The sequence below is a fragment of the Mobula hypostoma genome, chromosome 3 (genome assembly GCF_963921235.1).
Source record: "Mobula hypostoma chromosome 3, sMobHyp1.1, whole genome shotgun sequence".
NCBI lineage: Eukaryota > Metazoa > Chordata > Chondrichthyes > Myliobatiformes > Myliobatidae > Mobula > Mobula hypostoma.
The window spans coordinates 140,800,962-140,828,279 of NC_086099.1; the positions used below are offsets into that span (position 1 = coordinate 140,800,962).

The 27,318-nt window shown below is 39.5% G+C and overlaps 1 protein-coding gene across 2 annotated transcripts in view; it reads left to right on the forward strand.

Moving 5' to 3' along the window:
- LOC134344277 (thrombospondin type-1 domain-containing protein 7A-like) overlaps positions 1–27,318 on the forward strand; it is a 438,835-nt gene that overhangs the window by 397,980 nt on the left and 13,537 nt on the right. For both annotated transcript variants that reach the window (XM_063043785.1, XM_063043786.1), the window contains exons 20-25: positions 622–767; positions 2,862–3,036; positions 10,784–10,957; positions 19,368–19,463; positions 23,658–23,740; positions 23,923–24,136. In XM_063043785.1, the coding sequence (XP_062899855.1) occupies positions 622–767; positions 2,862–3,036; positions 10,784–10,957; positions 19,368–19,463; positions 23,658–23,740; positions 23,923–24,136 (888 nt within the window). The remainder of the gene's footprint in view (positions 1–621; positions 768–2,861; positions 3,037–10,783; positions 10,958–19,367; positions 19,464–23,657; positions 23,741–23,922; positions 24,137–27,318) is intronic.

Here is a 27,318-nt window from a genome sequence, read left to right on the forward strand (position 1 = left end):
TTTTTTTGACTGTTGGGGTCTGAATCTGTTCTGCGTGATTCAAGCCAGTTGCTGATGGAGAACAAAGAGCCATAAATTTCGGATTGTCACTTGCTGGGTAGAGGGCAATAAATAGATGCTGGCCTGGAACAGAGCCAATAAAAAAGGTGGTAAAGGTCCGTCACATGACCTACAGCCAATGACACTGGAATGTAAGGTTTGAATTAGTAAGGAATGAATATAAAAGCAGAAGCCTCAAGTGTGCTGGCGGCGGTAACTCTATAGTGGACCAACTATTGCGGATGTGAGGTGCCCCACGGACACATGGAGATTCGAAACGGGACTGTGAGGAACATGTGGTCAGCAGCAGAAACTTCTTGTTTAATTGGTGTTGTATTTTCTGTTCTTTGACTGTTCATGGAAGGTCAAGAAAACTTAGTAGGTGTGCCTAATTCTGCTGTATGTCTTATGGTTTTATGTTATATCTTAGTATCTACATGTATGTACTCAAATTCATGGAAATATACTTTAAGAATTGAACTTCATTATGTTCTTTTAATTGCAGATTTTATAGAAGTATGAAGGAGGAGAAAATTAGGTTCTTATAATGAAGAAAATGTGACGTGTATCTTCTCTATATAGGAGTAATGAAACGAAAGAGGACCTTGATTCAGCCATTCCAGGGAGATGGGAGACCATGTGTAATGCAGCTGGAACAGTCCAAATCATGCCTAATCCGACCTTGTTATCGCTGGCAGTACAGTGAATGGGGCCAATGTAAAGTGGAGGTATATTAACAACACTCTGTTCTGTATGCTAACAGTAGAAGCAATCTGATTCATTGATTTCCAGGATAAATAAACCAAATAATTTTTCCTGTTCTCAGATTAGAGCAGCCATCATTTTTGTGATGATTGTACAAAACTGGAATAATCTGTCTTTTCTTTGTAGTTGTTATAGATGGTTTTATTGTCAGTCTTTGATTTGATTTTTCTGCTTTCTAAGGCTGACTATTATTTTTCATCCTGCAATTTCTTGCTTTTCTTATTCTTGCTTCTCACTTCTTTAAAGTTTGGGTGTTAAATTATATGGGACTGGAGAGCTGCAGAGTGGATCTGCAACCACAGATAAGGAGGGGAAGGATGAAAAAATAGACTGAGGGTATGTCTTTGAGAATTAGCTGTTGCAGTCAAAAGAAGAAAGTTACCCTGCTGAGATGTGTGAGCCATATCATCCCTTTATACTGTGGCTTGCTTCTGTAGCTCAAGCAGTGCATCCAGCTTTTCAAAAGTTTGCTTTATTGTAATCTGATCACCACTGTAGAAAGCCTTGAAATCCCATTCATTTCACAGTGATACTCTAGAAATACAGTATTCACAAAAACCATAAATCTAAACAAGGTTAATTGAGTAAACTTTGATAAATGCTATTCTTTCTAACACTTCATATTTGACTTAGGTTAGTTGAAATGGTTTTTTTTTGCTCATTTAACTTATCTGAAAGGTGTACACTTTTTCAAGACGTGATTGATGCAGCTTATATGCTGCAATAATGACAGCTGTGAGTAATAAATTATACTACTAATAAATGGTATGTGTAGTTAAACAGTTCTGTGCATTAAGATGGGCGAGTGCACAATGATGGAGTTGCTGTGCAATGAATGGTGCTCGATGTACCAGTCAGGGAGACACAGAATAATTGAAATAGCAGCTAGTCATTTCCGGAAATAAGGAACCTATGTTCACAAAACACACTTCAAAGATCCATTCCTAACGAAACAGTGTAGCAACAGAAAGTATTTGCCTCCCTCGTAAGGTTCATTCTGTGCTTCCGTCAATTCAAGGGCAGAAGGTCCAGGTTCAAAGTCTACCATAGAAAATTAAGTACATAAATCTCGGCTGCAATTCTAAAACAATCTTTGTAAGCTGACAGAAAAGACTCAAGGGTATCTATAATTGCCCAGTAGTTCTCCTGACCCTGACAATCTGGGTAATCTGGAGGCAGATCTGCCTCATACTGAGGAACCAGTTAACTACATCCCCACTATAATGCAACAAAAAATTCCCATTGGATCATTCCACCTGTAATTTCAGGACATGGCAGGGAGAAGGAACAGACTGGTGCATGTGCTGTTCCATGAAATACTCCAGTAGCTATGGATAAATTTCATAAATATCATCAAGAATTTTAGACCAGATCGAAGAATTTTTCATTTAATTTCCGCTCCTGTCCAAGGACCTCTTTCTTTTTCAAACATCTGGCAGCTTCTTTCTTAAGAAACATAAAGGATTAAAATAGCACCATCATCTCGGACAGTTTGTTTCTTGACAGTACACTACATGAAATTCAAACCTTAAATTAATGTACCCAAATCATGATGCTGTATTTTTATTTTTCTGGTTTCTAACTTAAATGAACCGCACATAATTTTGAACACCAAAGTACTCTTAACCTTTGTTCTCCACAGAGGTAAGGTCTATTTTAAAAATCACCTTATTATTTAACTATTGTACACCTTCCAGTGCCTTCCCATCTTTCCAAAGGTAAAATATCCAAAGAAAGTTACACTGTGGCCTCTTTAGCATTGTGCATTGTAAACATTTTTTTTTGTTTTTGTAGAATTTGTTTACTTATTAAACCAAAGATGTGCTTCTCTTAATTTTATTATCAGCTTGCACTGTAATAGATTAGTGTGCCTGTGCTCTTAAGATTCTCAGCTCCTCTAAATTTTTAAGAGTTTTGTCCGGCAATATTTATGTCGCCAGCATGCTTACCCAGTAGAAATGCTTTACCTTAACTTAAAAGCAACTTCCATAATGAACATCCAAGGCTGTAACACTGACTTCCAGCGTAATCGCAATTACTTCTTTATCTTGCTAAAGGACGCCCAGTGTGGAAATGGGATGAAATATCGAAACATGTCATGCGTTGTGTTTGATGGAACCAGTGACGATTCTGGCAAGTTGGTTGATGACGAATTATGTGCTGACCTGGAGCCTGCAGTGAAGGGAGACAAACAGATTGTTCTGCAGGCATCCTGTGCTGTCCCATGTCCAGGTACTGGAGCCTCTCGGAGTATTTTTTAACCCCTGACAGAAATGATGCTCTGAAAAGTAAAGGAGAGTGCATTTCTGCATAGAAGTAAATTTCAGAACTTGAATCCCTGGTTCAAAGATTACTTCGCAGCAAGTGTATTTCAGGAGTTTGAGCTCACTGTTTTGTACTGAATGTGCAAAATTCTCAAATCTATTGGGAGGGCAGCTTCTTAATTCTGCTGTAGCAACTAAATGTAGAACAGCTATTTGGTCTTGTTAGAGAGGACCTGATGGACCATAATGCATTTTGGGATATACTGCATTTCATATATCCATATTTGAATATACTCAGTCGCCACTTTTTTAGGTGGATCATTCCCTTACTTGTTCATGCAAATATCCAATGAGCCAATCATGTGACAGCAACTCAATTCATAAAAGCATGCAGACATGGTCAAGGGTTCAGTTCTGTTCAGACCAAATGTCAGAATGGGGAAGAAATGTGACCTAAGTGATTTTGACCATGAGATGATTGTCGTTGCCAGACAGGGTGGTTTGAGAATCTCAGAAGCTGCTGATCTCCTAGGATTTACATGCACAACATTGTCTAGTGTTTACAGAAAATGGTGCAAAAAACAAAAATAAACATCCAGTAAGCAGCAGCAGTTCTGTGGGCAGAAGCACCTTGTTAACAAGAGAGGTCAGAGGAGAACGGCCAGACTGATGGTTCAACCTGACAGGAAGGTGTGTTGCAACAATAGTGTGCAGAAAAGCCTCTCTAAATTTTCAACATGTGGAACCTTGAAGTGGATGGGCTACAGCAGCAGAAAATCACAACAGGTTCACCAGGTACCTAATAAAGAGGACAGTGTGTGTATATTTTATTTATTCCTGATTATAAAAGGTTAAGTATTCCAATTAGAAAGTTTGTACGATATCACAAAATGTCAATGATACTGCAATATGTTTGGGACGTTTGTTTTTTTCTGTGCTATTTTTAATTCACTGACTAATTCATTTACACTAAACAAAAATTAAACTGCTGGAAGAAATCAGTGGCTCAGCCCTGACCCAGAATGTCAACCATCCTGAAGCCTCCAGTGATGCTGTTTGACCACTAAGATCTTCCAGTATTTGAATTTTTGCTCCAGGTTCCAGTATCTGCAGTCTCTTGTGACTCATTTGCAATAGTACAGGGTCCAGATGAAGGGTCTCAACCCAAAACAGCTCCCATCCCTCTGCCTCCACAGACCTGCTGAGTTGCTCCGGCAGTTTATTTATATAAAAATTTGGTCAACTGTATTTTATTAAATTAATCATAAACTTGTTTATTTCTATAATAGTTTGACACATAGATAATGAACTTAACACGTATCAATTTACTTGTGTATTCAGACATTAATGGGGAAATATTAAACACTTAGTAATGAAGTTAAATAATTCTCAAGTTGTATATAGGGCATCCTTTATTTGAATAGAGAACCATATTAAATAAACAATGCAGTGCCGAACTTTTCAAATCTTGCTGAAGAGAAGGTAGGCACATATGAGGTAAATTACTGGCAGCCTAATTTCAATTTTCAGTATTGATACTGTGAATAGAAACTACTCTAAAGTCAATCGGAGATGTGCTTCCAGTTTCAATGATTTAGCCAGAGAGTGGTGAATATGTAGAATTCGTTGCCACAAGTGGCTGTGGAGTCCAAGTGATTGAGTATATTTAAGGAAGAAGTTGATAGATTCTTGATTAGTCAGGGCATGAAGGGATATGGGAAGAAGGGAGGAGATTGGGTCTGAGAGGGAAATGGATCAGCCAGGATGAAATGGCAGAATAGACTCGAAGGGCCAAATGGCCCAATTCGGCTCCTATGTCTTATGGTCTCACTTGGTTCTGAACTAATGTGCAATGCATTATTTTTTAATGTCTCTTCAGAGTACATCACACTACTTGTCAGCAGGATCAAAGTGTAATATTTATTATTTATATATAACCCTACACTTGAAATGCATAATTGTGCTATTTGCTGTGTGGGTGCTGCATTGTTTGTAAACTGTAAAATTAATTGATATAAATAGAATTAGTAAACATAGGCCATTATTTTCTGTTGGGATATAAGATGGAGCTCAGACAACATTGGACTGTGAAAGTTAAGTATCCACAATTATGAAGAAAAACATCATTTCTTGATGTTGGGTGTCAGTCTTCATGAGAGTTATTATAGTGGCCCAAATGGCATTGACTGATAGTCATCAGTTGCAAAGGGAATCGCAGCCTACCATCTATTCACACCTCAGTACTTCCACTCAGGTGAGGTGAAAAGAGACAAGTGTCCCAAGTGGCAGAGGTCAGATTTCTGGACCTATCTTAGAGCCCAAGACAAGGACAGTGACATCCTGAAGAGAGGGTCTGGATGAACTTCATATCCAGCCCTCTTCTTTCTACCAGGGTCTGATATACAGCTGAAGACCATATTCATTTAAATTGAGTTGACAGTCCTGGAGAGAAAATTAAGTTCTTAGTTTATTTTAATATTTAATTATCTGTTAGTGATTTAATATCCAATTAAATAAATTTATTTGTGTTTTTTTTAACAATAGTTTACAAACGTACTATTTTAAGTCAAATCAGCCTATTTTGAATAATTTGTCAATGTATAAAATCTGGCAAGCTGTCAAAGCCTGGTGATGCATCTTAGGGGTGGTACCTCACGGTTTGATGCCCAAAACCTACTTGCCATTTAGATCTTGCTCTGTCTTGATGGACATTTGTATGATGCAGGAGATCGGCCCATCTAGGAAATGGATGTGCAAGTGGGCGGGGCAACAACCATATGGTTATTGCAAGTGGCAAGTATTGTAACTTTGTATTGGCCAAGTAGAGACTTGAGCTGGGTACACACAAGTGGGATGCTGTTGTATAGGATCTCTCTGAACTCCGTATATATTGACTTTTTTTATACATTTATGTACAAAGATTAACAGCAGGTGATTGAACGCAATTTGAAGACTCACAGTTGTATGACAGACATGGAGCAGTGCTTCCATAGAATCACATATTTACATTGGGGGTTTATCTTATCTGACTAGACCATCAAATGCATTGAAACATTGTAGTTCATATTGATATTCTAAAAACGTTTGAGGACATGTCCTGGATATTTAAAATATACTTCTTTTATCACAGTATTGCGAAGGCTGACTCTTTAGGTGCACAAATGCCTCAGATACAGATTGATAAAACAAATGTGCCTCTGGCCATGTTTGTTTGACATGCTAAGTAGCAAAATGGGCAGTCTGGAACTTTGCTTGTAGAGGTATAAAATCTATTAGCTGAAGATGTCTGATGCCTCGTTTGAAGAAGGCTAGTTCACTAACTGTTATCTGTAGATTTCGTGAATGCATACAGATTATCCAGTTACCAAATCATATCACATAAATAGGCTGCCAGTGGCTGTGGTGGAGGCAGAAACTATAGGGTCTTTTAAGAGACTCCTGGATAGGTACATCTTCTTAGGTATCCGTTAGTCTAATGAGACCATGGATTTGTGCCTTGGAAGGTTTCCAGGGCTCAGGCCTCAGCAAGGTTGTATGGAAGACCAGCAGTTGCCCATGCTGCAAGTCTCCCCTCTCCACGCCACCGATGTTGTCCAAGGGAAGGGCATTAGGACCCATACAGATTGGCACCGGTGTCGTTGCAGAGCAATGTGTGGTTAAGTGCCTTGCTCAAGGACACACACATTGCCTCAGCCAAGGCTCGAACTAGCGACCTTCAAATTACTAGACGAATGCCTTAATCACTTGGCCACGTGCCAACACAGGTACATGGAGCTTAGGAAAATAGAGGACTATGAGTAAGCCTAGATAGTTCTAAGGTAAGGACAAGTTCGGCACAGCTTTGTGGGCCAAAGGGCCTGATTTGTGCTGTAGGTTTTCTATGTTTCTAAATGCTATCCTATTATGAAATGGTTACCTGGTCTCTTCACAAACAATGCTATGCTTGTTTACATTGCTGTCTTTGTAAAAACAAGACCAAATACCCTTTGTTACATTTGAACAGTTTGAAAGCTGGTTCATGGTTTATGTTTGTCCTGGATTGGGCACATAAATGCCTGTACTTTCATAGAAGTTTGTGAAGATTCAGCATGTCATCTTAAACTTTGACAAACTTCTAAAGATAAATAGTAGATGCAGCCCAGTCCATCTCAGATAAAACCTTCCCCACCATTCAACACATCTACAATGAGCGCTGTTGCAGGAAAGCAGCATTCATCATCAAGGACCCCCACTATCCAGGCCATGCTCTCTTCTCAATGCTGCCATCAGGAAAAAGGTACCAGGAGCCCCAGGACTCTCACCACTGGGTTCAAGAACAGCTATTACCACTCAACCATCAGGCTTTTGAACCAGTGGGATAACTTCACTCACCTCAACATTCAACAGTTCCCACTACCTATGGACTCTCAAGGACTTTTCATCTCATGTTCTTGATATTTATTATTACTATTTTGTTTGTTTTTGTTTCTTTTTGTATTTGCACAGTTTATTGTCTTTTGCACACTAGTTATTTGTCCATCTTTGTGTGGAGTTTTTTGTTGATTATTGTGTTTCTTTGTATTTACTGTAAATGCCTGCAAGAAAATGAATCTCAGAGTACATGGTGACACAAATATACTTCGATAATGAATTTGCTTTGAACTCTGAACTAATGGCTGCTGTACATAATACTTATGAATGCTGCTTTTCCCTAATTGCAGGTACTACCCACAGGCCCAGTTCAGGATCTGAGGACAAAATGAAGGGCTGTCTGTAAATCACACCCAGCCAGCTAGTTTCAGTCATAGCCTGTAAGGTTGGCATAATATTATCACTCTTTAGGAAGGAAGACAGGAACAGTTTTGAATTCTAGTTTGTCATACTTTTGAGTTTAGGTGTTCATCTTCCTCTCCGCTACATTGGCCACAGCTTTGGTGCTGCTTCATGCACCTATGCTGAGCTTCTCAATTTTGTCAACTTTGCTTCTAACTTCCACCCTGCCCTTAAATTCATTTGGTTAATTTCTGGCACCTTTCTCAATCTCTCTGTCTCCATCTCTAGAGACAATCTGTCAACTAACACTTTTTATAATGCTACTGATTCCCTCAGTTATCTCTACTGTACCTCTTCCCACCGTGTCTCCTGTAAAAACAGTATTCCCTTTTCTCAGATTCTTCACTTCTGCCACATCTGCTCCCAGGATGCGGCTTCCCTTTCCAGGTCATCAGAGATGTCCTCCTTCATCAAGGAACGGGGTTTCCCTTCCTCCAGCATTGACGCTGCCCTTACCTGCATCTCCTCCACTTCCTGACCATCTGCTCTCACCCCATCTTCCTGCTGCCTTAACAGTGATAGAGATCCTCTTGTCCTAACCTACCACCCCACCAGCCTCTGCATCTAAAGCATCATCCTCTGCAAATTCTGTCACCTCCAAAGGGACCCTACCACCAAACACATCTTTACCTCCTTCCCTCTCTCTGCTTTCCTCAGGTATCACTCCCTCCGTGATTCCCCTGTCCATTTATTCCTCCCCACTAATCTCTCTCCTGACACTTATCCCTGCACGTGGCATAAGTGCTACAACTGCCCATTCACCTCCTCCTTCACCTCCGGTCCCAAACAGTCCTTCCAGGTAGGCAACACTTCACCTGCAGATCTGCTGGGGTCATCTATTGTGTCCAATGGTCCCTATGTGGCCTCCTCTACATTGATGAAACCGGTCATAAATTGAGGACTGCTTCATCGAGCCCCTCCGCTCCATCGCCAAAAGCAGAACTTCCTAGTAGCCAAACATTTTAATTCCCATTCCCATTCTGACATGTCAGTCCATAGCCTCCTCTGATGCCATGATGAGGCCACCTGCAGGGTGGAGGGGCAACACTTTATATTCCATTTAGATAGCCTCCAACCAGATAACATGAATATCAGTTTTTCCTTCTGGTTAACAAAAAAAGTTTTCTCAACCCCTTCCCTTCCCTGTTCTTCTATTCCCCACTCTGGTCTCTTACCACTGCTCACCGACCTATCACTCCCCCTGAATCCCCTCCTCCTTCTCTTTCTTCTATGGTCTACTCTCTTCTCCTATCAGTTTCTTTCTTCTCCAGCTCTTTACCTTTGCAACCCACATAACTTCACCTTCTAGCTACCCCCTACCCCCTTTCCCCTCCCCCCCATTTTTATTCTGCTGTCTGCCCCCTCCCCCTTCTTTTCAGTCCTGAAGAAGGGTTGCGGCCTGAAATGTCAACCTTTTATTCATTTCCATAGATGCAGCCTGACCCCGCGAAGCTCCTCCGGCATTTTGTGTGTCCTCAGATGTTCTGAATGTTTTATTGTTAAGGCAGTAGATGGACAATATAGCCTATTTATAGAAGAGCATGCACAGGATAACAACGATAGCATTCCTACTTAATAGAATTGGACTTCTGTGCCTTTTACAAATGTTATTTCCCCAAACTCAATAAAATTAATCTTTGATGCAAACTATTTTCAAGTCATTGACTTGATAAATTGCACTGCAAATGTATATCCACAATGTACTGATTATGATGAGATTTGTTTTGTTTCTTTGATGCAACTTACTTTCATACAAAATTTCCAGAATAAATTAAATACCTTGTATTCATATATTAATGAATGACCTCCTTGCTGTGGAATCTGGAATCTCATCCATCATTTCATTTCCATTTCAAGCCTAACCCACTTGCTACTTTTGAGTTATTGTGGTACAAGCCGGGATCCCAGCAGGGTTCCTGCAGCAATATGGATGTTGCCTGAGTCTGAGGGATTCAGATGGTTCTCACAGCAGGAACGTTACAACACGGCATGAAATATCGAATAGAACTTTTGACAGGACAGAAGTACTACACACGCCTTGGTATTGTAGTGTACTGGTAATCTGTACAGTTTATGTCACAGCATGCCAACAACCAATTGAATTGTGGCTAACCACTGCAAACTTCCATGTGTCAAGATTCAAAATCATTTCTTGTCATTCTTCAGTACAGAAATGTAAAAGAGAACAAAGTGATTCCTACTCAAGATCTGGTGCAGCATATAAAAAAACACAATAAGCATAAAGAACACACAAAAAAACGTAAAAAATATAAATACATAAGATTGGCTTTGGTGCACAGACTGCCAGCATGCCTGATTTAGGTTGTCATCACAGCAGAAGAGATGTCAGAAGATTTGCACCTGGGTTCGAGGCTGGATCTGGAGGAGTTGTGGGGAAAGCAGGCCAGCAGGCAAAGGTTGATTTCAAGATGGTGGGGGGGGGGAGGTGTTGGGCTGGGGAGAGGTGATGATTGCAACTGAGTTCAGGATGGAAGTTGGTAATGTGGGCCAGGTAAGCGGTTAAGGTGGACACCTGGGCAGGGGTGGGTGAACCGATGGTGAATAGAAATAGAGAGCACTGAGGCCATAGAATGTGATTGGTGTGTGAATGATACCGAAGAGCAGGATATAGGTCAGGAATTTAATGCAGTGGGGTCCAAGATAGACACAGTGTAGTGAGAAGACAGCAGTTATTGCTGGAGTCATGTCAACTAATTTTCTTAAAATACTCTTGATCCAGGAAGTGACCAGTTCCCAGATGACATCTAGATCATGCAAAATGACTCACAAATAGTTGCTGTCATATTTCACTTTGGGGAAAAAAAATCAGATGCATAGTACTGATGTAATTGTTACAATGTAATTGAATTTCTAAACTAATACACTTTACTTAATTTCGACAGGTGACTGTTACCTCACAGAATGGTCTGTGTGGAGTTCTTGTCAGCTAACCTGTGTGAATAACCAAGATCTTGGTCATGGTGGAGTACAAGTACGGACTAAGGCAGTGATCATCCAGGCAATCGAAAACGAACACCTGTGTCCTGAGCAGGCACTGGAAACCCGCTCATGTACTGGTGAGTACAGCTGACACATTGTGCAACCAACAAAAACACAAGCAAGTTCACAAATGAGTTACTCCGATCGTAATTGACACTGATTCAAAATCTGTCTATCTTAAGTAGCATTACCTTTGTACTACCACTTCTATGCCTTTCACTCTAAGGTGATCCCAGTTAATATTGAAGAAGATTAAATCCCCTACTACTTTGACATATTATTCTAAAATCCCTCTATGGTCTGTCTATATATCTGTTCATCTATCTTCTGCTGGCTGTCTTACAACCCCAGCAAAGAGACTGCATCCTTTAAGCTCCAAAGTTCTGTTCATCTTGTCTCATTTGAAGAACCTTCTCGGATATCTGTCCTCATTGCGACAATATTGATATTCCTTCATCAGTATTGAAATCACCCCCTCAGCTACATTCCCTCTATGTTATTCCTGGTGATTGTGGAATGTTTGAATTGTCAGTCCTGCCCCACTTTTAGCCAGGTCTACCTGCAGTGGCTGCTGTCAGTCTATGAAGGAATGCTCCCATCTTCTGGTTCTATGTGGAATTACACTTGCACATTTGAACTCCTCATGTCGTTACTAGCAATACTATTCATATTTTTCTATCCACAGTGTAATGGGGAAATAAGGTGAACATATTCAGCATTCTGTAAGACAAAACTTTAAAGCTAATGTGTCTATTAGGTTTTGTCCATGAGATGGTTGGGAATTTGCAATGATTTGATACTGCCAAAAATTGAGGTTGCCACAAAAGTGTATTTGTTTGTGAATCATTTCCAATAAAAAAAATTAAGTGGTAGATAATACAATATATATTTTTAAGTGTGCCAGTAAAGCCCAAACTTTGGTAAATTATTTGGTTATATTTTTGTATTGAACTAGAATGAAATTTTACATCATATTCTAAACCATTAAGTACGAGCAATTGCTTTAAAAGTTCTCCTAAGAAAGTTGCTCAAAGTTAAATTGAAATAACAGTGGATTCCGTTAATCAGCCATTGGTTAATCGGGGTAGCTACTTATTTGCAAAAACACTTAAAAAAGCAAAAGCAATTAGAGAAAATTGATGGGATTCCCTTTGGTTATTTGGGACAGGAGACTGTTACCAAAAATTTTCTGACTAGCATCAGTCACATGCACTTTCATGCCCATTAAACACTACTCATTTTTAGAGAGAACAATTGTTTAATAGTGTTCGTGGCATGTGTTTGTGGTCAAAATGTAGAGATTTTTGTCACTGATAGTTGGCGATAATAAGCAGTAAGACAATTTGGAGCTGTTTTCTCTCATTGTGGTTTCAAACATTCAGGATTGAAGATGCCAGAAATGGCTAGGAGTGAAAATTAATTTCCTTACTTCAACAAGTCAGGCATTATGAAGAATTTGAAAGTGTCAACAGCCACCTTGAATGTTAGAATGAAAACGAAGATTTGGAGGATGCATTCATCGAAAGTATTATATGAAGGCAGTCCATTACCTGCACTATATGTCTGCACTGATTTTGTTCATTTACATTTGATCAAAATAATACGGCAGCGTGCACTGGATAACTGTTAGGAACTAATACACAGTTTTATAGTGTTGTAGTGTTCTAATTTGTTCTGTATTTCATTTAAGTACATAATTTGTTACTCAGCTAAAGGGTAGTTTGTCTTTTCTATACCTCTTTAGCTGTTTCCATGAAATTTCAGCTAATTTGAGGAGTCACTTAATTAGGCCAAAATAACCAGAATCCACTGCCTATATATTTAGTTTGAGTGAAAACTTGCACTTGTTCCTTAATCACATTTTATTTGCTTGTGTATGAAGAAAACAGCCTTGCCCCCGTCACTAAACTGTTCTAAAATTTCAACAATGAAATTTCATTTTCATACAGAAATTGAATAGCTGGATACAAATATTGATCCAACAGAAACTTTGTGCATGTCTGAATCCCATCATGTGCATTTTTAAGTAACAATTATAATACACATTTTAGGTGTTAATACCCAATTAAATCTATATGTTAAAGGCCAATAATACTTTTGAATTAGTAAAATAACTGTCCAATAAATAAGTGTTGCCCTAGAAACTTGCATTTGTATCTTTATCTTGTGTTAGTATACTTGGTGACCTTGGTTCCTCTGCTTGAACATAAGGATGTGCAAAGGAGAGTTAGGCTTTCAAGGGCTATCTTCAGCCTGAATGTCTGCACTAAGTCTGCACTATGTCTCAGTAAGCTTATCATTTTAACCCTTGCCTTACTGAACATACTCAGCAAAGGCTGGACAAAGGGAAGTCCAGCTCTCAAAGTTAGTTCAGCTTGAGACTGTCAGTGTCGGCACTCTGTTCTGTCAGCATACCATTTTAACGTTTTGCCTTGCTGCAGTTTCCAGAGCTGTACAAGGCCATTCATCACATCATACCAACAGTTTGAAAGAGCTTTCCATTTGGTCCTTTCATTTTCTGCTATTCATGCAATTCCACTTTGAAAACTCACTGAGCTTGCTTCCAGCACCTTTCCAAATTGTACATTCCATATTCTAGCAAGTCACAGTGTAAAACAAGATTTCAATGTTTCCCTGGTGGAGTTTAGAATAGACATTTTGCTTGCTACTTTTATTTTTCCTTTTCAAAAATGTTCTGATTTCTTTGTTTGTTAGGATGCCACCAATTCACTACATCAGAATGCTATCACTCCAACTGGCAAACATGTCCATGTTGACTTAATATATGCAATTCATTCACAGAATCTGCCCGTATCGCCTTCATTTTAAGTGCTTACTTTCAAAGTTTAAAGTAAAATTATCATAATAAGTACATTAATGTTACCATATACAATGTATTTTGGTTAATTGGGCCATTAATTAATTGGAACAGCCACTTATTTGAAGCAACTCTTAAAGAACAAAAAACAAATTGAGAAAATAGCCAGGATTCCCTTTGTTTATTTGGGACACTATGTCGCTTAGTTGAGGCAGGAGACTGTTGTTAAACACTTTCTAACTAATGTCAGACACTTGCACATTGTGTGGCTTAGACAAATTGGAAGAATGAGCAAAAAAGTAACAGATGGAATAGTGTTGGTTAAATATGTGCTAATACATTTTGGTAAAAGGAACAATAGTGTGGACTATTATCTAAATGGGGAGAAGGTTCAAACATCAGAGATGCAGAGGGACTTAGGAGACCTCATGCAAGACTCCCAGAAGGTTAATTTACAGGTGAAGTCTGTGGTAAAGAAGACAAATGCAATGATGGCATTTATTTCAAGGGGAATAGAATATAAAAGCAAGGAGATATTGCTGAGGTTTTATAAGACACTAGTCAGGCTGCACTTAAAGTATTGTAAACAGTTTTGGGCCCCATATGTCAGAAAGGGTGTGTTGTCATTGGAGAGAGTCCAGAGGAGGTTTATGATACTGATTCTGGGATTGAAGGGGTTAACATATGAGAAGCGTTTGGCAGCTTTGGGCCTGAACTCACTAGAATTTAGAAGAACGTGGAGGGATCTCATTGAAACCTTCCAAATGTTGAAAGGACTAGATAAGGTGGATGTGGAGAGGATGTTTCATATGGTGAGGGATCCAGAACGAGAGGGCACAGCCTCAAAATTGAGGGGCAACCTTTTAGAATGGAGGTAAGGAGGAATCACTTTAGCCAGAGAGTAGTGATTCTGTGGAATGCTCTGCTACAGACTACTGTGGAGGCTAAGTCCATGGGTATACCTAAAGTGGAATTTGATCATTTCCTGATCGATCAGGGCATCAAAGGATAAGGTGAGAAGGCGGGTGAATGGGGTTGAGTGGAATGGCGGAGCAGACTCGATGGGCTGAATGGCCTAATTCTGCTCCTGTGTCTTATGGTCTTATGGTTGTTAGTCACTACACCATACCTAGGGAAAACAGTTTTAAAAATACCATCACTTACATGTTTGTGTTCAAAGAGCAGTAATTTTTGTCACTGACTTTTGGCAAGTAGTAAACAGACAATTCAGAACTGTTTTGCTCACTGAAGTTTCCAGAATTTAGATTGGTGCTACCAGAAATGTGCAGGAGTGAAAGTGAAGTGATTTCACGACTTCAACAAGTTAAAACTATGAAAAATTTGAAGGTATTGACAATCATCTTGAATGCTGCAATTAAGATGAAGATTTGGAGGATGCAGTTGTTGGCAGCACTATTTGAAGGCAGTCCACTATCTGCACCCAGTGCCTACACTAATTTTGTTCTTTTATAGTCAATCAAAAGAACATGTCAGTATATGCTGAATGAATTCTCCGGTCAATAACTATTAGGAACTAATACACAGTTTTATAGTACTGTAGTAGTTTTGGTAATGTTCTAATTTATACTGTATTTCATTTAAATACATAATTTGTTTCACAGTTAAATGGTAGTTTGTATTTTTATACCTTTTTATCTATTTCCTGGAAAGTTCAGCTAATTGGGAAAACTGCCTAATTGGGCCAAAATGTATTGGTGCAATTTAAGATGGCATTGGTGAAACGCAGCGACACCTTACTGATAGCAATCAAAACTATTAACTACTTTATTAATCAATTTATTTTGGAAAATGATTACTGCAATCTATAGCCTTTAACTTCTCTTTTGGATCTGAGTTGTTGAATCGGCTGTACGCCTGGCATTTTTGCATTCTGAACTGTGAACTTATTTTCATGGACTTCAGTTCCGAATGTTATTTGCTTACTTTTTATTGTTTGCACAATTTGTCCTTTTTTTTGCCTGAGTCAGTGGTGGAGGCAGATACACTAGTGAAGTTTAAGAGACTACTAGACAGGTATATGGAGGAATTGAAGGTGGGGGGTTATATGGGAGGCAGGGTTTGAGGGTCGGCACAATATTGTGGGCCGAAACCCCTGTAATGTGCTGTACTATTCTATGTTTTATGTTTTTGCACATTGGGTATTTGATAGTCTTCTTTTTTGTAATTAATTCTATTGCTTTGTGGCTACATAAGGAGACAAATCTCAAGGTTGTATATAGTATGCATACTTTCATAATAAATGTACTTTGAACTTTGAATTTTAGTCCTGATGTGTCCCAATTAACCGGAATCCATTGTGCTATCGTGAAATTTGTTTTCTTGCAGATTTTGACAGGGAAATAAATAAACAGAACAGAGTTGATAAAAAATATAAACAACAAAGACTGCCAAATGAGCAATGTACAAAAAAAGATAAATCCTGTAAATAATACAAAATAAATAAATAATACTGAGTTGTAGAGTTTTTGAAAGTGAGTCTGTAGGTTATGGAACCAGTTCAGCACTGAAGTGAGTTAAATTATCCATGCTGGTTCAGGAGCATGATGTTGTAGGGTATTAACTGTTCCTGAACCTGGTGGTGTAGGACCTAAGGCTCCTGTACCTCCTACCCAATGTAGTAGCGAGATGAGAGCATAGTCTAAATGAGGGGGGTCCTTGTTGATGGATGCTGCTTTCTTTTGGAAGGCTCCTCCTAAATGTGCTCAGTGATGGAGAGAGGGTTTTGCCTGTGATGTACAAGGCTGTATCCACCACTTCTTGTAGATTTTTCTGATCCTGGGCATTTGTCTTTCCATACCAGGCCATGATACAACCACTATGCATCTAAGGAAGTTTGTCAAAGTTTTATATGCCATGTCGAATCTACGCAAACTTCTAAGGAAGTAGAGGTGCTGTAATGGGTACCTGGACAGGTGCTGCTCCCAGAACAGATCCCCTGATATGGTAACACCCAGGAATTTAAAGTTACTGACCCTTTTCACCTCCAATTCCACAATGAAGACTGTCTCATGGACCTCTGGCTTCTTCCTCCTGTAGTCAATAATCATTTCTTTTGATGTTGAGTGAGAAGTTGTTGTTAAGGCACCATTCAACAAGATTTTCAATCTCCCTTCAATATACCAATTTGTCACCACCTTTGATTCAGCAAACTTAAAAATGGTATTGGAGTAGGTATAAACAGGGTAGCCTTGTAGTGCACCTGTGCTGATGGTGAGATGTCAACAATTTGTATTGACTGGGGTCTGTAAATGAGGAAATTGAGGATCCATTTGCACAATGAGGTATCACAGCCTCGGTCTTGGAGCTACTGATTAGTTCTGAGGGGTTGATAGTGTTGAATGCTGAGCTATAGATTGTGAAGAGCATCCTGATGTATGCATCATCATCACTGTACAGATGTTCCAGAGCTAAATGAAGAGCCAGTGAAATGGCATCTACTGTTGACCTGTTGTGAAAATAGAGAAATTGGGGTGGAACCAAGTAACTCCTTAGGCAAGAGCTGATATGCTTCATGACCAACTTCTCAAAGCACTTCATCACATCGAAATAAGTGCTACTGGATGATTGTCGTTGAGACAGGTTTTGCTTGGGAATGGGTATTTTTGGAACCTGCTTGATGCAGATGGGTACATCAGACTGCCAAAGTAAGAAGTCGAAGATGTTAGTAAACACTTTAGCCAGTTGATTAGTACAGGTCTTCAGTACTCACCAGATACAATGGCTGGGACAGATCATTTTCATGGGTTAACCATCCTAAAAGATGCTCTCAGGTCAGCTTCAGAGACTGAAATCACAGGTTGTCAGGGGCTGTGAGGTTCCGTGAGGTTCCCTCCATGTTTTGTTGGTATTCATTGCTGCTCATAGTATGTCCCTCAAGCCCACATTTTGCGAGTCATAGTGTGATAAAGTTAGTACAACAGTGAGTCCAGTGGCACACTAAATCTACGCATCTATGCTAATCCCACTTGCCTGGGTTAAGTGACTTCCTAAATGCCCCTTACACATAGTAAGTATATCTTATTTCAACACCCTCTCCAGCAGCATGCTATAGATATCAACCACTCTCTGTGTAAAATACTTTTCCCTTAGATCCCTCTGAAAACTCCTTCCTCTCACCTTAAACCTCTGTTCTCTTGCTTTGAAACTCCTTTTGTTCAGGAAAAAAAAATGGCCATCTGTCCCATCTATGCTTTTCATAATTTTATATACTTCTATCTGTTCACCACACTGCCAAACCACTTAACTGTTCTTGAACTTGGTGAGAGTCCTGAGGCACCTGTACCTTCAACCTGCTGGCAGCAGTGAGAAAAGAGCACAGTCTGGGTGGTGAGGATCTTTGATGATGGATGCTGCTTTTCTATGGCAACATTTCATGTAGATGTGCTCAACGGTTGGAAGGGTTTTACCCATGATGTACTGGGCTAAATTTAATTTAATTTAAAATTTAATACACAGCCTGGAAAATTAACTCAATACTCCAACTGAGACCAGTGCTTTATAAAGGTTCAACATAACTTCCCAGTGTTATATTTTATGACTCTGTTGGCAAATCTGAGAAGCCTTAATAACTATATAATCAACCTGCCCTGCAACCTTCTCTTTTAACCAATATCCTCTATTCTATGTAGGCCATCCAGATTCCTCTCACCAAAGTGCATTGCCTCATATCTATACACATAAAACTTCAGCCGCCCATTCGAGCAGCCGGTTTCTATCTTCTTGCATTTCACTGCTTTCCTTTCTGCAGCTCACAGTTTTTTGTCGACTACTAATTTAGAATTTGTGGCTTGCATTCTAAGTGTAGTTCATGAATACAGATCAAACTCAGCTCTGATCCTTAGCGACATTACCATTCACCTCCCTGGCCTGTAATGGCTGAACTTATCCTCCATTGTTTGAACAAGAGAATAGCATTCAGCTTTCCAGTGCTCTGGCACCACCTAACTATCCTATGAATATTAAAATGTTATAGTCAGTGCCCTCATGTTTCCTCCTGTACTTCCCTCATGCATCCTGAGCATGTATCCTACCCTGTCCTGTTAACTTAGCTAATTGGTGTTAGTTAATATTTTGGGTGTGCTATGTCCCTCCAATTTGTCAATCAAAAAAGTAGCAGAGTATCAGTTAAGTTGACCAATAAATTGCAAAACAAGAGCCCAATTTTAAAAATTATATTGGCAGTAACATTTGGAACATAGTTGTTGCCTCTTGAATTTTGAAACATTAAATTTATAAAACTCTGTGCAAAATGAAATAAACACATTGTTTCACCATACCTACTTTTGTCATAAGACCTTAGTTCTTCTGAAAGCTTAGAAGTGCAATTGAATTGAAGAAAATAAATCTGAGATATTGTAAAAAATCGTTAACACTCTATGACAGAAAACGGGAATACAACTAGGATCTGTGCCTGCATAGAACTTGTGACTAGTGTTCAATGGTGGAACACAGAGTCAACTGAATTCAAAGGGAATCTCACCTGTAATCTTGGTAATTGGTTTATTATTGTCATATGCTTTTGTCTGCATGCTCTGCAGAAAGATCACATAAATACATCAAGGTAGCATAAAAGGAAAAAAAACCTATGTCTCCCACTACACCCTGAGATATGATATACTCCATTCAATTTTTTCAATGGCTTTTTATAGGTGGCCACTGTTATGAATACGTTTGGTTGGCTGGTGCTTGGACCGGATCGTATCGAGAAGTTTGGTGTCAGAGGTCAGATGGAATAAATGTCACAGGTACTGAAAGCAACTTTTTTTGTTAGTGCAATGAATATACATGATTATTGATGCTTTTATGAAGGGTTTCTATGAAATGTTTCTGTTTTGACCTGCACTGTGCTATACTCAGTGGCATAAGCAATAAAGTTAAGTCACAAACAACTTCAGTAGGGCTTCCAGAGCCATGAAGAGGGTTCTGTTCAAAAAGGAAAAGCAGCAACAAGAAGAGACATGCATTTATTTTACTGCAGAACAGAGAAGATTACTAATGAGAGCTGATGAAAGTATTTAATATTGCCTCAGTTTTTTGTACAGTAAATTGTAGGATGAGAAATTATTTCTATTGATTAGTGAGTTAACTACTAGGTAACATAAGTATGAGGAATATATGAACAAACTTAAGTTAAAAAGCCATAAGAAAATAATGCAATAAATGATACATATCATTCCATATAATTATTATGTAAGGTGTGTAGACGATTTTACTACCTGGAAAACAGTCACCTCACGGCCCAATTAGGAGCCCTGGCTGGACACAGAGATACACTTCCTACTAAAAGCCTGTGATGCTGCCTTCAAGTCTGGAAACAGAACAGCTCTCAGAGCAGCCAGAGGAAACCTCATCAGCCGAGCTCATTGACGTCTTCACGGACATCTTCAACACTTCACCCATCCAGTCTGCGGCCCTCACATGCTTCAAATCAGCCACCATCATCCTGTACTAAAGAACTCTACATCTTCAGAACTGATGCCAATCATTCTGCCAGCTTTGAACAGCTGGTAATGGCACTTTTTGAAAACTCCATTCCTGCCACACTGGTCACTCACCAATATGCTTACCGACAGAACCGCCCTGCAATAGATGCCATAACATCTATCATGCACCTGGCCCTGACATGCCTAGAAAACAAGCACACTTATTTCTGATTGCTGTTTCCGGATTTCACTTTGGCTTTCAACACTATTGTCCCACTGACTTTGGTGAACAAACTCCTACTCCTCAGTGTGTATACACCACTGTGCAACTTGGTGTTGGACTTCCTAACCAGCAGACCTCAGATAGTCAGGATGCACAACCACTCCTCCTTCCCCATCATCCTCAACAGGGGTGCCCCCCCCCCACCACCAGACTGTGCGCTGAGCCCACTGCTGTACGCTCTGTTCACACATGACTGCAGGCCAAACACCCAAGTAATCACATTGTCAAGTTTGCCGATGGTATGACAGTGGTGGGGTTATCACCAACAATGATGAGATAGCCTACAGAGAGAAGGCGGAAGAGTTTGAGGCCAGATGCCAGGCAACAAGACAAAAGAAATGGTTATCGACTTCAGGTGAACTCACGCCATTCACAGCAATCTTTGCATCAGTGGTAAAGCAGTGGAAACTGAGTCGTTCCAAACAGCTGGGAGTGCACATCTTGTACAACCTCTCATTGTCCCAGAACACTTTCCACACAATCAGGAAAGCTCACCAATGCCTCTACTTTCTTAGGAGGCTGAAGAGAGCTGCACTAGACATATCAAAACTCACGTGACTCTACAGAATCAGAATGAGGTTAATATCATAAGGCTATAAATTCACAAGAGATAGGAGCAGAATTATTTGGCCCATTGAGTCTGCTCCTCCGTTTCATCATGGCTGATCCATTTTGCCTCTCAACCCCATTCTCCTGCCTTCTCCCCATAACCTTTAACGCCCTGACTAATAAGGAACTATCAACCTCCATCTTTGATGCATCAGTGATCTGGCCTCCATAGACAATTGTGGCAACAAATTTCACAGACTCACCTCCTCCTGGCTAAAGAAATTTCTTCTTAACTCTGTTCCAAAGGGACGTCTCTCTATTTTAAGGCTGTGCTCTCTGGTTCTAGACTATGCCACCAAAGGAAATATCCTTTCCACATCTACACTACCTAGGCCTTTCAACGTCCAATAGGTTTCAAAGAGATCCCCCCTCATCTAAATTCCAGTGAGTACAGGCTCAAAGCCATCAAATGCTGCTCATACAATAACCTTTTCATTTCCAGAATCATTATTGTGCATCTCTTCTGAACCCACTCAATGTCAGCTCATCCTTTCTTAAATAAGGAGCCCAAAACTGCTCACAACACACTGAATGAGCCTCACCAATGCCTTATAAAGCCTTAGTATTACATACACGTGAAAATCTGCAGATGCTGGAAATCCAAAGCAACACATACAAAATGGTGGAAGAACTCCACTAGGCTCCATCTGTGGAATAGAGGAAACAGTCGATGTTTCAGGCTGAGAACCTTCATTGGGACTTCATCAGTCTCGGCCTGAAATGTCGACTGTTTATGCTTTTCCATAGATGCTGCCTGGCCTGTTGAGTTCCTCCAGCATTTGCGTGTGTTGCTCAGCATTACATTCTTGGTTTTATATTCTAGTCCTCTTGAAATGAAGGCTAACATTCCATTTATCTTCCTCACCACTGACTCAACCTGCAGATGAACCTTTAGGGAATGCTGCATGAGAACTCCCATCCCTTTACGCCTCCAATTTTTGAAATTTATACCTGTTTCGAAAATTGTGTATGCTTTTGCTCCTTCTACCAAAGTGCATGGCCATACACCAGACACAGTATTTCATTTGTCACCTCCTTGGCCATTCTCCTAATCCTTCTGCCTCTCCACCCACCTTCATATTGTCCACAAATTTGGCCACAAAGCCATCAATTCCATCATTCAAATCATTGAAATATAACATAAAAAGAAGCAGTCCCAACACTGATCCTTGTGAAACACCACTAGACACTAACAGCCAACCAGAAAAGGCTCCCTTTATTCACACTTTTGCCTCCTGCCAAACAGCCAATCCTCAATCCATGCTAATATCTTTCCTGTAATACCATAGACTTGTACTTTGTTAAGCAGCCTCATATGTGACACCTTGTTAAGGGCTTTCTGAAAATCCAAATACACAACATCCACCGATACTCCATTGTCTTATCCTGCTTTTTTATATATATATATATATATATATATATGTATGTATGTGTGTGTGTGTATAATTTAATTTAATTAATAGTGCATAAAGAGAGCAAAAAAGGGGAAAATATTGTGAGATAATGTACATGCCAAATCAGAAATCTGATGGCAGTGCAGAAGAAGCTGTTCCTAAAATATTGAGTGTGTGTCTTTGGGATCCTGTCCCTCATCCTTGCTCATCCTTGATGGTAGCAATGAGAATAGGACATCACCCCATGGGTGCCGGAAGTCCTTAATGATAGATGCCACCTTCTGAGGATGGCCTTGTTGCAAGGGAGGTTAGGGCCCATGATGGAGCAGGCTGAATTTGCAACTTTCTGCAGCTCTATAACGGGTCTTCAAAACTGCCCAATGCATCACCGCTACCAGCGAGGAGGCTATATAGCATCCACACCAGGACCATCACATTCGAAAACAGTTACTTTCCCCAAGCAGTAAAGCTGATCAACACCTCCACCCACTTATAGACCCCTCCACAACCCCCACCACCAATACTTTATCATTTCCTGTCAATCACTTATGTACAGACACTCCTGTGCCTAGCATCACTATATGTATATACAATCAATCTACATATATAAGCTTTCTAATGTATTTATATTTATTGTTTGTTTTAATGTTGTGTTCTTTATCTTATATTTTTCTTTATTGTGCTGCATCAAATCTGGAATAACAATTATCTCGTTCTCCTTTATACTTGTGTAGTGAAAATGACATTAAGCAATATTGAATCTTTAAATGTACAAATCTTTGTGGATGGTATTAGTAAATAACTTCAACAGAAAGTAAACCATATTGATCTATCTTTGATTATTCATTTCTACACAGTTAGTGTGCATGCTGAGATTCTCTTTTACCTGCACTTTTGAATCTTAACTGTTCATTTAATGGTCATGAAAATTTGAAGCTAACAGGATAGTTTTATGATGACAAATCCCACAAATCAACATTTTGTCTCCAAGGGCTGTAATCTAAGTTGTGCGATCAGAAAACCCTCATTCCATATTTTCACTGATAACCTAGGCACACACATGAATAACCACACAGTGTTAGATCAATGGTATCCATGAAGTTCTTTGGCTACATGTTCAAGCATACAGGCTTTGAAATGGATCCATAATAATAAGAGAATAACGGTCGATGATGAAAATGACATGACCTTTTGTTGTTTATTATTACTGTTGTGATATTTGTGTCATAGGTGGCTGCTCTGCATTAAATCAACCTTATGCTGACAGATCTTGTAATCCACCATGCACTAAGCCTCACACATACTGCACTGAGGTAAGTACTGTGGACGGCAGGGTAGAATTCCTGAACTTACTGCTATTCCCTCATTGGTAACAAGAGAATATCTGTAATTCAAATATTATTGAATAGTAAATGCTATTGTATAATTAAAATAAGATTTTCACCTAATCAGAATGTTTAAAAGGCAAAACTTTAATATGTCCTGTCTACTGTAGTCTGCAGAGTGTGCCTGTGAAGAAGGTTACACAGAGGTGGTGATGTCAGACAATTTGTTGGATCAATGTACCATGATCCCAGTGCTAGAGATCCCTTCAGTGGAAGAGAAGAAAACAGATGTAAAGACAAGCCGAGCCATCAACCCAACCCAAACATCTGACAGCAAACAAGGACATTCAGGACATACATGGTTCCTGCAACCTTTTGGAGCAGGTCAGATAAAAAGTCTAATTCAATATCTTAGACAATTTAAATAAATCTTCCAAACTATGACTTAGAAGACATTTGTTAAACATTTAGAATTATTCAGAAATGCAAACACAAGAAAATCTGCAGATGCTGGAAGTTCAAGCAACACACACAAAATGCTGGTGGAACGCAGCAGACCAGGCAGCATCATAATTCGGAATGTGGCTTTGCTACTGTACTGGTTGAATTGAAGAATCAAACTGCTCTGAACTTTTAAAGCTCTTTAATTATTTCTGCTGAAATCTAATGCATTTTAAAGAGGAATTTTTTAATGCTTTCTTAACAAAAGTACTTACAACTACATATTCACATTTCTCAACTAACTCTATGATGAAAATTTTCTTTATAGTGCAGAATGCTAAATTCATTGGCTTTCAGAATATTAACTATACTTTTCTGCTTAAAAATAATTTACCTCAAGGATTTTTATGAAAAATTGAATTTTAAATGCTAGAAATCTAAACATTGAAACATTAAATGATTAAATTCATAAAGATTGGTAGAGAAAACATAGGTCAGTCCAAATCTGTAAATGGAAAAGGCAAGTTCAGCTATGCCTTTCACTTGTTCTGTCAAAAGTCTACATCAAAGTCATGCAGTTGTAAAACTGTGTGCAATGTACTACTCGATATTGAAGAAAACAATAAAAAAATGCAAATCTAATAACTAGCAACTAATATCATTATATAAAGTTAAAATACAGGAATGGAGGCAAAAACATAGTTGTTTTTTATATTCTCGATTGCTGGGAAAAATATCTGTTGAGAAAGCTCTGACAAAATTAGCAGCATTAGTTTTTTTTTGATTAGGGACTGCTGCACAATAAGACATATAATTGACTTATAAATTCATTATTGAATAGCATATCTTTCAATTTATATGCCCACAATCAATATGAATATGGATTCCTTGTCAGCAATGATATTAACCATTCAGATACACACTTATACAGACAATTCTTAGCTTTGGGGTGATTGATTTAAATTCCCCGTCACTCTCCCACTCTGAGCTCATTGTCTTTTGTTTCTCGCACTATTACAGAAAAACCAAATGTAAGCTTGCAGTACAGCACTTCACCTTCCATCTAGGTATGATGCAGTTCTCAGGACTAAGCAATGTATTCAATAACTCTGGATAACTAGCATTTTCCTAGTGTGCACCAGAGTTGGCAAGTTCTCGTAAAAGGTCATCAGCCTGTAACATTAACTTTGTTTTTTTTTCTCTCTCCACAGATGCTGCTTGACCAACTGACAATTACAGCATTCTCTTTTATTTCAGATTACCAGCAATATTCATGTTTTATACTTCACATCTTAGTCCTTGCTCCTCTCTCTCATGTTCTTATTGGTTTCCTATTTACATTTCCTCTGGACACTTAAGTTGTGAAAGCCAGGTTTTCACCATCTTCTCTCATGACCACTGCCACCAATTGTGTCAGATTGTTCTTTCTGGGCTTTATCCTCTCATAGACATTCCTATGTTCTCTCCAGTTCTTCATTTCTCTGCAAATTTATACATCTTTGATTTCTAACTGTTTCTAGTTCTGGAGAAAAATCTCCATAGAACCATAGAACCATAGAAACTACAGCACAGAAACAGGCACTTTGGCCCTTCTTGGCTGTGCCGAACCATTTTCTGCCTAGTCCCACTGACCTGCACACGGACCATATCCCTCCATACACCTCCCATCCATGTATCTGTCCAATTTATTCTTAAATGTTAAAAACGAACCCGCATTTACCACCTCGTCTGGCAGCTCATTCCATACTCCCACCACTCTCTGTGTGAAGAAGCCCCCCCAATGACACGAAGCTGGGCGGCAGTGTTAGCCGTGAGGAGGATGCTAAGAGGATGCAGGGTGACTTGGATAGGTTGGGTGAGTGGGCAAATTCATGGCAGATGCAATTTAATGTGGATAAATGTGAAGTTATTCACTTTGGTGGCAAAAATAGGAAAACAGATTATTATCTGAATGGTGGCCAATTAGGAAAAGGGGAGGTGCAACGAGACCTAGGTGTCATTATATACCAGTCATTGAAAGTGGGCATGCAGGTACAGCAGGCAGTGAAAAAGGCGAATGGTATGCTGGCATTTATAGCAAGAGGAATCGAGTACAGGAGCAGGGAGGTACTACTGCAGTTGTACAAGGCCTTGGTGAGACCACACCTGGAGTATTGTGTGCAGTTTTGGTCCCCTAATCTGAGGAAAGACATCCTTGCCATAGAGGGAGTACAAAGAAGGTTCACCAGATTGATTCCTGGGATGGCAGGACTTTCATATGAAGAAAGACTGGATGAACTGGGCTTGTACTCGTTGGAATTTAGAAGATTGAGGGGGGATCTGATTGAAATGTATAAAATCCTAAAGCGATTGGACAGGCTAGATGCAGGAAGATTGTTCCCGATGTTGGGGAAGTCCAGAACGAGTGGTCACAGTTTGAGGATAAAGGGGAAGCCTTTTAGGACTGAGATTAGGAAAAACTTCTTCACACAGCGAGTGGTGAATCTGTGGAATTCTTTGCCACAGGAAACAGTTGAGGCCAGTTCATTGGCTATATTTAAGAGGGAGTTAGATATGGCCCTTGTGGCTACGGGGATCAGGGGATATGGAGGGAAGGCTGGTGCAGGGTTCTGAATTGGATGATCAGCCGAATGGCCTACTCCTGCACCTATTTTCTATGTTTCTATGTTTCTATGTTCCCTTTAAACTTTTCCCCCCTCACCCTTAACCCATGTCCTCTGGTTTTTTTCTCCCCTTGCCTCAGTGGAAAAAGCCTGCTTGCATTCACTCTATCTATACCCATCATAATTTTATATACCTCTATCAAATCTCCCCTCATTCTTCTACGCTCCAGGGAATAAAGTCCTAACCTATTCAACCTTTCTCTGTAACTGAGTTTCTCAAGTCCTGGCAACATCCTTGTAAACCTTCTCTGCACTCTTTCAACCTTATTTATATCCTTCCTGTAATTTGGTGACCAAAACTGAACACAATACTCCAGATTCGGCCGCACCAATGCCTTATACAACCTCATCATAACATTGCAGCTCTTATACTCAATACTTCGATTAATAAAGGCCAATGTACCAAAAGCTCTCTTTACGACCCTATCTACCTGTGACGACACTTTTAGGGAATTTTGTATC